At 38.7% G+C, this 13,949-nt stretch overlaps 1 protein-coding gene across 5 annotated transcripts in view; it reads left to right on the forward strand.

Annotated features, from left to right (window-relative positions):
- The window catches only part of sh3pxd2aa (SH3 and PX domains 2Aa), a 147,337-nt gene that overhangs the window by 49,180 nt on the left and 84,208 nt on the right, over window positions 1-13,949 (forward strand). For all 5 annotated transcript variants that reach the window (XM_079812994.1, XM_079812995.1, XM_079812996.1 and 2 more), the window contains exons 3-5: window positions 5,493-5,568; window positions 8,958-9,034; window positions 13,401-13,492. In XM_079812994.1, coding sequence (XP_079669120.1) covers window positions 5,493-5,568; window positions 8,958-9,034; window positions 13,401-13,492 — 245 coding nt within the window. The remainder of the gene's footprint in view (window positions 1-5,492; window positions 5,569-8,957; window positions 9,035-13,400; window positions 13,493-13,949) is intronic.

A 13,949-nucleotide genomic window follows, 5' to 3' on the forward strand; every position in this document is an offset into this window, starting at 1 on the left:
CTGCTCACTGTCATTTTATTTATCCTGCTTATCTTATTTTCTATTTCTCATTATGTCTTTCCTTGTACATTCCTCCTCTCTTTATCTCTGTATCTTGATTTTCTGTGCCTCCCTTTTTTTGCATTATCTTTTTCCTCTGTTTTTCTCGACACACAGAGCAGTGAATGTCTTCTACAGAATGAGTTCTACATACGTTATTTTATTTATTTATCAATGTCTCTCTGGTTAGACAATGATCATTCCACTTAGGCCACTGTTTGTGTATATGGTGTAAATATGCATCATCTTGAATTTGATTCAAGTATTCAATAAAAGGTGTAAACAGGGTCAAGATGCGTATCATCTGGAAAACATCACATTCTAAGAGTGACATTCATGTACAAACACCCGTTTAACATTCTTCACTGCCGACGAAAAGTGAAATCATATTTTTTGAAAGAATCTCTTATGCTCTCTAAGGCTGCATTTATTTGATCAAAAACAGCTGTTTTCTCAACAAAAAACACGATTCTAACATTTTAGTGTAAATTATAAACAGGGTCTGCTGACTCTCTTAAAATGGCATAGACATACATGCTGCTGCTCTATGGTTGATAGTTACTATCTATAATCTGCAAAAAGCTCAAATATTGATATTGTCATTATTATAAGTTCAGGGTTTTGGGAAAACAAAAGTCCAAGATGTTGGACATCTGTGAGATGTGATCCGTTTTTAGCCTTCAATTCTTCATGCCATCTGACCCAGATCCTCACAACCCTATCAGTGTGAACCAATGACCCCACATAAATAAACACAGAGGTTAGCTGCATGTGTGTTCCTTGTGCGCCCTCATTTACAGATTCAAACTTAGATTTCAATTACTCACTACCATGGATTGAAGCATTAAAGCATGACCAAGAGGGTTTTTTGGGGGAGATATTTCAGCAAGACTAGTAGTGAGAAAGAGTGAGAGACACTGCACATCTGGTGTGTCCTGGCTGCACAGTCTGACCTTGTTGTACCTGGAGAACATACATTCTGACAGGCCTTGTGGGAGAGACATTAAAAGCCTATTAGAAAGACACCAAAGAGAACTCCGAACTCTATTTCGTGTAGCTTTTTTCCTTTTTGTCAATTTTTCAGAACTAAAGATTCTAATGTTTCAAAAGGACACATAGCCTAACACAGTATATTACTTGGGTAATTTTGAATCAGACATCTTAACCTTTGGTTCAATGAGTGAACAAATAATTCCAGCCTATTCAGTGAGTAAGTCAGTTGTCTGACTAATTATGTCTGTGATACAGACCAGTGACTCGTGTGTTCAATTCAGTCTGATTCACCAATTGATTCATTAAAAAGAACTGTAACAACTGATTCATTTTAATTTATGTATTGCGTGTTGCACTGTACACTACCTGTACGATTAATCGAAAAATAACCGAAACCGACATTCAGAACCGCTAACCGACGTATTTTTCCCATATCGGTTATTTCGGTTTTCACGTGACTCCGCCCCGTCAGTCACATCAAGTGCAGTTTGCAGGCACACAGACAGATGCAGGAGCGGTAATCTGTGTTTATAGATGCCCAGAATCACTATAGTAACTGCATGTTTTACACAGTTTATACAGGTAAGTTAATTGCCGTTCTTCATATAGCCTACCGCTGACGCGCACACACACACACACACACACACACACAGACGGCGCGCGCAAGCCCTGAAGCCAGATCGCTTTCACTTTCGTGCTCATAAAGTTTGTCAAGTACATGCGTTTAAAGGCTTGCCAGTTTCAACATTTATAGCGATTGTGCACTATTCAAAAACAACAATACGGAAAACGTATCCGTTCAGTGCTCAGCTTTTTTCTGTGACACAGAGAGCCGAGCCGTGTCGCGTCTCTGTCAAAGCGCGCGCCCTGAAGGCAGACCTCTTTCACCTGTCCCAACGAAGCTTTGTCATTTGTATGTGGTTTAAGCCCTGCCAGTTTGAAGATTAAAGCGAGTTTCGGCCATCAGATGTGTATTATGTTGAACTAATGCCTGATATATTGTGACAAACGAACCCTCAGACAGAAGCTCGCTCATCACGCGAAGATCGCGCGCAGAAACGCAGTCTCAACGCTGTCCTGTGACTAAAGTAAAGTCACTAAAGCAGCTTAGAAACTCAACCGTTATAGGCATACATTTTAATACCTTTTGAAGTACAAACCACAGCTTCATAATGAATAGAGACAGTATGAGTAATTCACACACACAATCACTCTCTCATTAATGCATTCAGATAAATGTAATGTAGGCATACAGTGTTAATGTATCTGTATCTGATGTACAACAAGCAGAAATCTGCCCCATAGACAACAACTGCTGAAAGTGAACCGTTTCCTTCAAGTATTTTAAAATCACAAAGAAATGCACTTTTTCATTAGAAAAAAAAATCCACGTGTTCTATATATAAATATGTAGAACATATTTACAGTACAAACCTTATCAGTGAACTTACTCAAAAACCTTGTGAGGGCAAAAAAAAAAAAAAAAAAAAAATTTGTTCATTAATCGTAATCGAGGTAAAATGTTCAATTAATCAAGGTTTTTATTTTTGGGCAAATCGTTACAGCCCTAACACTAGCATTCAAAAGTTCGGGGTCAGTACTTTTTTTTTTTTTCAAAGTAATTAACACCTTTATTCAGCAAGGACATTTTAAATTGATCAATAGTGGCAGGGATTACTTTAACTATATTCATGAAAGAATCAAGTTTAAAGCAGATTGGACATTGTATGCGAGTTTCAACAACTTCCTGTTTCGTGGCGTTAATCGGATACATTAGCATTTAGCCAAGTGTTGTATCATTTAATGTGTTTCTAGCATGTTTGGCTAGTCTGGATGGCAGCCGAACTTAGCCCCGCCCACAACATTTGAGGTTGGGAAGTTCGGTCTGGACTTGATCCGTTGTGGAGCAACTATGCTCGAACCAGAACTGTTCGGACCAATCAAATTGTCAGGACGGGTTTTATACGATGATGGACAGATGATCAACAGTAACTTAATCATCCATGTCACCAAAGATTGGGTTGAATTTGTTTATTAAATGGAGAACTTGTTCGTATAAATGCATTCACCTTTACTATTTCTCTCAAAAATGATGATTGTGTTGGTAAGTACTCCGTGTATCCTTAAATTATTTTTTACAACACCGGCAAAGATCGTTTACACTCATCTTCTTCTTCTACTTCTTCCAGCATGCGTGCAGTTGAGGTCTGTTGACAACTATGTGTCGCTCCGTTGCTCTGATTGGTTGTAGGTCTATCCAATTCACCCTTCGCCACAAGTTTGATTGACAGGTGATCTGACCAATCACATCGCCGAATTTGCCGTTTTGTCCGACAAAGCAGTCAGAAGAGTTAATAGATTAATGTCGGCGGACTTGAACTTGGACAAACGGTGTGTACTGACGTCTTTCCGCTTTTGAAACAACATTTCTTTCAGTGTTCATTCATGTTTATTTCTTGCTTATTAATGAACTACAAGGTAGAGATAATCGGTTCATAAGCAGCTTTAACTGAGGCGCTACAGCGATCACGGCACATTAAAGAGCCACAAAACGCTATTTAGTGTTTAAATTTCGTAAAAAAATGACAATTTCAAAGTTGAGACCTTGTTTCATATCAAAAGTAACTTGCTCTGTCCTGTCTGTCGGCGTGTTGTCAGTGTCCTCTTTGCTCCACGATGTATTTTCTCTACGTGAGAATGTGTGTGTGGTGTGAGAGGCCCATGGCTTGTCGGACATAGCAACAGTAACTAAAGGGGGCGGGTCTTTGCGAACGGTCAATTGAGTGCAGGGGCATTTTCTTTCCTGGTTCGGTTGAAACACGCCTCATAACTACAGCCCAATGGAGCAGCATCAGACTCATATTCTGACTAGAATTGAGTATGATGACGTCAGGCTAATGTTTGGCACTTTGTTTGGCATTTTGTTCGGCACATCAAATTTATGTTTTTGCTGGGTATGCATTACAGTGTAAAGCATACCATTTCCTGTTGCCAGCAGGTGGCACTATGACTAACTGAATATTGGCATGTCTTTAGGCCAGGACTCTTATCAAACGTGTGAAATTTTAGTATGAAAAGTATGAGTAAAGTGTGAGGTCTGGAAATGGCAAAAAATGCCATTTTTAGGTTTTTAGATTCTGTTGCCAGCGACTTTTTTGTAGGTATTGGGCTGTTGCATGTGTGTACCGAATTTGATACTTGTTATTGTTCAAGTTTTCAAGCATGTTTAGGCCCTCAAAATGCGATTCATTTCAGAAAAGAATAATAATAAACAGAGCAATTCCAATAGGGTTCTCTCACACCACCTGTGCTCGGGCCCTAATAACCAAAAGTGTTTATGAAAGAAATTGCCTACCCTAACTGAACTTTAACTTTCACTAGAGATTTCTAGAAGGTTCTAAATCTAAAGACTACAAGACTCCAAAGAAGTGTTAATTGATGCATTACTATTGAACTAAACCCATTTTCTGATATGTAGTTTACAAAAAAAACTAGACCAAAACTAAAACAATTCAGATAACAAAGATATGACTAAAACTAAATGGACTTTTAGTCAAAAGACAATAAATCAAAATTTGCTGTCAAAATAAGCACTGGTCCAAAAGATTCTATTGGCAGGAAACAAGTGGGCTCAGGAAAAGTCTGGATTTGGACCAGCATCCCCACTGACTGTTTTTATTAAAACATTTTTCATGATATATTCTACAGCTCTGCCTTTTATTTTTATGCTGAATGACATTATTATTCATTTTCATTTCAGTTTATTTAAACTCGTAATCTTTGCCTAATCTTTTTGTTCTTTGTAATATGGTCAGCAATTTGGTTCCCACAACAGCTACTCCCAAACTTTACTCAATCTCTCAGTTCTTGTAAATGTTTCTTGCTAATGAGCAAAGCCCACTGGGAGTTTCCAGTCAGAGCTCTTACAGGGTCATATTTGCATGGGAGCAGCTCATGATGAATCTTCCAGCTTCTGTTGAGGGTTTCCAGTAGTTGTTTTCAATTCTTAGAACTGAGATTTACATTTGTTTGTGGGAAACTTAGAAATAATCTGCATCTGTTTGTACTTCAAATCCCCAAAAGGCAAAAATGTGGAAAGTGACGGAAAGTGAAGCGAACTAAATGATTGGGTTTTCAGGAAACATAACTTGGGATTTGTTTCTTTTCACTGAAAAGTTCTTTGGGGAACCATTAATGGTTCTTCTATGGCATCACTGTGAAAAACGCTTGTTTTTTTTTTTGCATTTCATTTTTGTGAATCTTTTTAAACTGTCAGTGAATTGTTTCCTAACTCTGATTCAACTATTAATTTGCAGCATCATTAAAAAAGTGTCCATTTGACATTTTTCATAAAGTTTATGTATCTAAATAGTGCTCTTTTGTACTATGGACCATATTATTGTGAGTTGATGGTGTCTAGTTTGTCATTTACATGTTGTGTTTCTTGTGTCTTCCTACAGATGCAGATTCTTGACAAGTTCCCAATCGAGGGAGGGCAGAAAGATCCCAAAAAACGGATTATCCCTTTTCTTCCAGGTGATTTTAGGAGGAATTTGTCCTCTCCTTCCTCTCCTCTGCACACACACACAAATACACAGACCTGCAAATACATGGTGTCAGCAGATCTGTCCACAGTAAGTCATGGTTATGCTGGGACAGTGTCGTGCTTCTGTTCTTGACTTACACACACACCCGTGCAGGAAACAGGCACACGAGTCATTGAGATGAGCAGCACTGTTCCCTGAGAACAAGAGCCATCAATAAGAAGAAAATGAGAAGAGCGCGACGGAGACACAGAGAGATCGAGACACGTTTTCTTGGCTTGCTGACGCGGCTGCTCTATTCCCTGGAAATGTATTGTCTCCCAGCAGTCCCTCTGATTCTCTCTGTTTGTTCTCACATCCTTCATTATGAACACACTAACTCAGATTATCACTGGCTCCGTTGGATTATTTACAGGAATGCAATGTAATTGGTTGGATTACTATAATATTAAGTGGATTATAAAACCATTTACATCCGTTGTAAGGGAATATTTGGGTGTCAAGTGACAAACCATTAAATCTATGCACTGTCTCCATTTAATTCCAGTCTGATTATTGGAATCCACTGGGACGGTAAAGAGGGACAGATCAGATTTTATATATACACAGATTATATACATGCACTGTGAATCATTTTTTTATTGATTTTCTTTTGTCAAAAGGCGTATTCATATTTTATACTAGGACAGTGGTTCTCAAAACTTTTTATACCCAGTACCACCTCAGAAAATATTTAGCTCTCCAAGTACCACCATAATGACCAACATTAAAATACAGTAGCGTAGTAGGCCTAGCTATTAAGCTACAGCTCTGCACAGTTCAAAAACGAGGCAGTAAATCCCTAATAAGAATATTTATTTTTGTCAGCCACTTTAACATACCCAGTAACTACACAGTTTGTACATTAACACTGCACTGTGCTTACATACAGGTAAATAATATAATAAAATAATGATTGTTAAGTTAATTTAATAATTAAGTTAAATTAAAACTGTACTGTACTTAACTTAACTTTAAACTTTACTCAAATAAAGATGAAATTAAAATGTATGTGTTTAAACATTCATTTATTTAGTGATTCCTCTGCGTACCACTAGAGGCAGCCTGAGTACCACTAGTGGTACTCGTACCACACTTTGAGAACCACTGCCTTAGGATATACACAGATCAGGCATAAGATTATGACCACCTTACTAATATTGTGTTGTTGCCTATTTTGCTGCCAAAACCACCCTGACCTGTCGAAGCATGGACTCCACTAGACCCCTGAAAGTGTGCTGTGGTATCTGGCATTAAGATGTTAGCAACAGATCCTTTAAGTCCTGTAAATTGCGAGGTGGGGCCTCCTTGAATCAGACTTGTTTGTTCAGCACATCCCACAGATGCTCGATTGGATTGAGATCTGGGGAATTTGGAGGCCAAGTCAATACCTCAAACTTATTGTGCTCCTCAAACCATTCCTGAACCATTTTTGTGGCAGGGCGCATTATCCTGCCGAAAGAGCCACATCCACCAGGGAATAGCATTTCAATGAAAGGATGTACATGGTCTGCAACAATGCTTAGGTAGGTGGTACGTGTCAAAGTAACATCCACATGGATGGCAGGACCCAAAGTTTCCCAGCAGAACATTCCCCAAAGCATCACACTGCCTCTGCCGGCTTGCCTTTTTCCCATAGTGCATCCTGGTGCCATGTGCCACCCGGCCATCGATGTGACGTAAAAGAAAAATTGATTCATCAGACCAGGCCACCTTCTTCCATTGTTCCGTGGTCCAGTTCTGAAGCTCACGTGCCCACTGTTGTCGCTTTTGGCGGTGGACAGGGGTCAGCATGGGCACCCTGACTGGTCTGCGGCTATGATGCACTGTGTATTCTGACACCTTTCTATCAGAACCAGCATTAACTTCTTGAGCAATTTGAGCTTGTCTGTTTGATTGGACCACACAGGCCAGCCTTCACTCCCCACGTGCATCAATGAGCCTTGGCCGCCCATGACCCTGTCGCCGGTTCATCACTGTTCCTTCCTTGGATCACTTCTGAGAGACACTGACCACTGCAGACCGGGAACAGCCCACAAGAGCTGCAGTTTTTGAGATGCTCTTAGCCAGTCATCTAGCCATCACAAATTGGCCCTTGTCAAACTCGCTCAAATCCTTACGCTTGCCCATTTTTCCTGCTTCTAACACATCAAATTTGAGGACAAAATGTTCACTCGCTGCCTAATATATCCCACCCACTAACAGGTGCCGTGATGAAGAGATAAACAGTGTTATTTACTTCATAATCATAATGTCATAATGTTATGCCTGATCAGTGAATATCAAGCCTTTTATAAACTTGTATAGTTAAATATTTACCATATTTTCCTTAATACTTTAGGTCAATTTTCCTTGAAGCTAATGGTTTATATCTTAAAAAAAACTTACAGCAACTTTTAGATGCCCTCCAAGTTAGACATTGACTAAAAGCCACAACATGTCTTTTTTGAATTCATTAGGTTTTTATTTACGGCAGTTTTTTTTGAAGATGCAGTAGGAGCAAATACAGTAATAATAGTATATGAGAACGAACAGATGAAGGTGAATTTATAGTTGCTTTATAAAGGGTTTCACAGGGATTTCTTTCTGCACAATGCTGAGTATCTCTCAGTTTTTACTTGAGCGTAAACAGCTTGAGACAGGAGAGCATGACAGCTGGAGTTTGGTGCTACGTGGTGATCTTATCTCCTCCAAACGTCTGAATCTGATTAAGATGTTCCAGATCTCAAGAAGAGCACATGGTGTCTCTCTGCAGTAGCTGCTCATGTTTCCGAACACTGTCTTGTGGGTTATTCTAAAATGCACTGGATTTTGCTTACAACAGTGAGCCGGGCTCAACAATGAAGATTTTTTCCAATTAGGCCAGCACTTCAGATTTGTACTTGCCCTGCCAACATTTTCACTGGCTCGGTCACAAATATGTTTGTATAAGTAAGTTGGATATTTTTATATGTGTATATTTGTATGTATATCCTTTTATATCATATTTTATGTCAAATTGAATTTTCTTATTTTTCTCATTCTCATATTATATTTTCAAAAATCAGTAATGTAACTTTGTGACAGAGCAAAATTATTTCTGGAAAGCAATGGAATACAATGCAACAGATTTGTGTATAATTTTACAATTAAACAAATCCTTAGCTATTTCTGGAAGCTAGATAATTTGACCTTGGTGGCATATGTAAACAAATTTTAATCTATCACAGAAGACTGAATATTAAACAATAAAACATGATAAAACACATGGTCACTCTTATTGTTGAGCCCTCATTTGCCTTTTTCATTATGCTTACATGATTTTGTGAATCACACATTTGATTCTACCTTTTTCTTTTAAAGGCAAAATCCTATTCCGACGAAGTCATGTGAGAGACGTGGCCATGAAAAGACTACGCTTTATTGACGACTATTGCAGAGTAAGTCTTTTTTCCTTCCTTCCTTCCTCTTTGTCTGTGCTTTTGTGTTTTGTCCTCTTTTATTTTCTTATCCAATATGTGTAGGCTGTATTACTTTATTTATAAAACCATGAAACTGTGAGAGGTTCTTTATAGGCCTTTTCCTTTGGCAAACACTGTGTGTGTCATATGTTGTCATGGGGAAGTGTTGCTCACGTGCATACTTGTGTGTGTTCAGCACATGATGTTGAGAACATCATTAAGAGTGTGGTTATGCCATTGGCGTTACTCAGGGTTCTATATTAAAGAAACACGCAGACTTTTTGGGACTTTAGCTTATTCACCGTACCCAGAGTTAGATAAGTCCATACTCACCATTCTCATCTCCGTGCGTGCCATAACTCTGTCTGACGCACCCACCGCTAGCCTAGCTTAGCACAAAGACTGGAGGTAAACGGCTCCAGCTAGCCTACTGCTCAATAAGTGACTAAATAACACCAACATTTTTCTATTTACATGTTGTGATGTGTATAGTTACATCATGTACTAAGACCGACAGAAAATGAAAAATTGCGATTTCCAGACCGATATGTCTAGGAACTATTCTCTCATTTCTGCGTAGTAATCAAGGAACTTTGCTGCCGTACCATGAGTGCAGCGGCGCAATGATATTACACAGCACCTGAAAATAGGCCAACTTCCATCAACATAACCAACGTGACAACCTGCTTGCACAGAGAGTGTGCTGGGGACTATTTTCAGGTACTGTGTAATATCATTGCGCCGCTGCACTCATGGTACGGCAGCAAAGTTCCATGATTACTACGCAGGAATGAGAGTATAGTTCCTAGACATATCGGTCTGGAAAATCGCAACTTTTCATTTTCTGTCGGTCTTAGTACACGATGTAGCTATACACATCACAACATGTAAATAGGAAAATGTTGCCGTTATTTAGTCACTTATTGAGCAGTAGGCTAGCTGGAGCCATTTACCTCCAGTCTTTGTGCTAAGCTAGGCTAGCGGTGAGTGTGTCAGACAGAGTTATGGCACGCACAGAGATGAGAATGGTATGTATGGACATATCTAACTCTGGGAGATACAGTGAATAAGTTAAAGTCCCAAAAAGTCGGCGTGTTCCTTTAAGCCCGTTTTTTTTTTGTTCTGTACTGATATTCTTTGGACTGCGTTCCTTCTGCCCTTCAAAGCAGAATTACCTAAAATAAATAATCCAAAATTAATTAAAAAAAGGATATATACTGTTATCTAAAGTAAAATAATGTTATTTAACTGTTGGAGTTTGCACAAAAAACGTTATTAATGACATACTATGTATTTTAGGGTGTTCAACTTTTGTAATTAAGAAAAAAGCAGTTAAAACTGCTTACTAATATGCAAACACTGACCAGCTTAAAAATGTTATTTAAAAATATTGTATTGAAACTATTTTATATATACTCTTTTGTTTTGACTTCCTCTAGTGGGTTTCAAGCCTTAAAGGGTTAGTTCACCCAAAAATGAAAATTCTGTCATTAATTACTCACCCTCACGTCGTTCGAGACCCGTAAGACCTCCGTTCATATTCGGAACACAAATGAAGATATTTTTGTTGAAAGCTGATGGCTGAGAAAGGCCTCCATTGGCATTCAGTACACTTATACTCCCAAGACGGATAAAAGGCACTCAAAACATCGTTACAAAGTCCATCTCACCACAGTGACTCTACAATAATCTTACGATGCGACGACAATAGTTTTTGTGCGCAAAAAAAATCAAAATAACACCTTTTTCAAACTTGTTATTGCCTTCCGTGTGTGCCTCCACGACGCATGCGCGAGAATATGACGCAGATCTGGCGTTCGGACAGATGACCCAGAAGTGATTTGTTTACAATCAGAGGAAGACGCGCGTATCTCAGCTGTTGGATTCTACATTGATCGTGCTTTAGGTCTCGGCGTAGTGCTCAAAATGGGGTTAGAGTGTGCATTTCATGGAATCCCGAGCCCCGCCGCTACGTCATATTCTCGCGCATGCGTCGTGGAGGCACACGCGGAAGGCAATAACAAGCTGGATAAAGGTGTTATTTTGATTTTTTTTTGCGCACAAAAACTATTGTCGTCGCATCGTAAGATTATTGTAGAGTCACTGTGGTGAGATGGACTTTGTAATGACATTTTAAGTGCCTTTTATCGGTCTTGGGAGTATAAGTGTACTGAATGCCAATGGAGGCCTAACTGAAGCCTTTCTCAGCCATCAGCTTTCAACAAAAATATCTTCATTTGTGTTCCGAATATGAACGGAGGTCTTACGGGTCTCGAACGACATGAGGGTGAGTAATTAATGACAGAATTTTCATTTTTGGGTGAACTAACCCTTTAAATAGCATTGTCAATAGCATTGTCCACAAATTTCACCCTAAGCAACGTTGCTGCGTTTTATACATGTTCACCACGTCAGGTTTTGTGAGTGAATTTTCCTCATTATGCCATCTTGTTGAAATATGATTATGCTAATGTACTGAACAACAAATGAATAAATGAAACTCAGTCTTTTAAAGTCTTTGACACACCCTTCACATTCGATTACTCAAGTATATATATTACACCTAACAGACACTTGCACTTATTGGTGGTCACTGTCATATTTACTTTGCCAATAGCTATAGGTCACCGAATAACACCCTAAAAATTAGTTTAAGGGATTTTAAAGACTTGTTTCTTCCTCCTCTCTATTTCTTCCTCTCTTTATCTTTTCCCTTCAAGTGTCTTGTTTCTTTTCCTTTCCTTCCCCCTCTTTCCTGATGGAATAGAGCCCACTTTTTTAAACAATCCACGCACACACACACAGTGGATGTAAACACACACACACACACACACACACACACACACACACACACACACACACACACACACACACACACACACACACACACACACACACACACACACACACACACACACACACACACACACACACACACACACACACACACACACACACACACACACACACACACACACACACACACACACACACACACACACACACACACACTCACTCATGTGGAGAGCAGCTGTTAAACTGAGCTGAGTGAGATAGGCAGCATTATGGGATGTCTTGGAAAGACTGCTGTTGTGGTAACAATCTCCATGACATCCACAATAAGGGCATTAAAAAACCCCTTCTAAAAATTGTTTGGAACATCAAATGAATCTTAATATAAATGTGTCCTTCAGATGACCATATATAATGTCAATCAAAGTAATACATTTTTTTTAAATAAAATTAATTTCTGATTAGTCGCATATGTAAATATTTGAGTAGAAATGCCCCTAAATAAAGACAACTCAAAGACTTTATGTTTATGAAGACTGAATAATATTAATAAAAAATAATAAAAAATAAATAAAAAGGTAAAGGTGTCACTTTTGGATATACAAGTCCTTATGGAGTTTACTTTATGAACGATTCAGGGGACATGTCTTTATTTTTTTATTTTATTTTAATTTTGAATCCAATTTTAAATTAAAGGACTCAATTGCAGCCGTAGTTTAACATTTATTTAAAACAACCTTTAATTATGTGACAGTTGCTTATATGAGAAAATAGATAACTAACTTCCTCCAGATTTCCTCTGTCCATTCAGTGTGGAACATACTTCCATGAGAGAGAGAGAGATAGAGAGAGAGAGAGAGTTAAAGAGAGAGAGAGAGAGGGGGATGTGTCTTCGAAGGGCTTAAACGTAGACTGTTTACCAGCTTTTTCCTGAAAGCCTTAATTAGATCTCCATTTAATTGCATTGTGTTCTTCAAAGATAAATAAATAACAGCGTTTACTCCAGGGATTCTTCAGAGGACTTGTCTTTCTCGCTTTCCTTTTTATTTTTTCCTCTGTTCTTTCGCTAATTTTCAAATCGTGTTTGAGAGCTTTGAAAGCAGTTGGAACACAGAATTAATTTGTTTGACAAATGTTTATGCGGTTTGTCGAAAGCAAAATGGCATTAGATTCCCATTCAAGTATTTTAAGCTAAAATCAAGGAGTGTTTTCTTTTTTTCTAGTGTTGTTTTAATAAAAGAAAATCTGATCAGACTCCTTGAGGTATATATTGTGTGTGTGTGTGTGTGTGTGTGTGTGTGTGTGAACAGCTCTATGTATAATCTTAAAAATGACTTGAATACACCTTGTCTGTGGTGATGTTTTTATTTGCTGAATTAAAAAGACTTATCCTTTTCTTCATCTTGGACATCTGACCCTTATGGAGATTTTCATATAATGAAGGAAATAACATATGGTATAGTGTGGATGTATTAGTCTGCTGTGTTTCTGGGTGGTTGTTTTGATGTTTTGAGTCTGATTGTCCGGTTTCATGTCCTGTCTGTCTTGTCAGGCACTGGTCCGGCTTCCTCCCCAGATCTCGCAGAGTGAGGAAGTTCTCCGCTTCTTCGAGACCAAACCAGATGATATCAACCCTCCCGTAGAGTGAGTGTCACACAGACCTTCACAAACCAATGTCTGCACATTCTCCCACTAAGGCCCTGTTTACACCTGGTATTGATGGGTTAGTTCCCCCAAAAATGAAAATTAGCCCATGATTTACACACAGAGAAAAAGGGTGCCAAAATTGTACCTTTAGGGGTACAACAGGTTGTCACTGGGGCAGTACCCTTAAAATGACATCTTTGTACCTTTTTTACTCCTAAAAGGTGCATATTAGTACCTTAGAGTACAAATACGTACCTTAAGGTACTACCATTAACCTTTTTGTGGTAAAAAAAGATGTACAAAGATGTACACTGCCCCAGTGACAAGCTGTTGTACCCCTAAAGGTACAATTTGGGCACCCTTTTTCTCTGTGTGTACTCACCCTCAAGCCATCCTAGGTTTATATGGCATTCTTCTTTCAGACGAATACAATCTGTGTTATATTAAAACATGT

The sequence above is a fragment of the Gobio gobio genome (assembly GCF_949357685.1).
Source record: "Gobio gobio genome assembly, chromosome: 3".
NCBI classification, from domain to species: Eukaryota; Metazoa; Chordata; class Actinopteri; order Cypriniformes; family Gobionidae; genus Gobio; species Gobio gobio.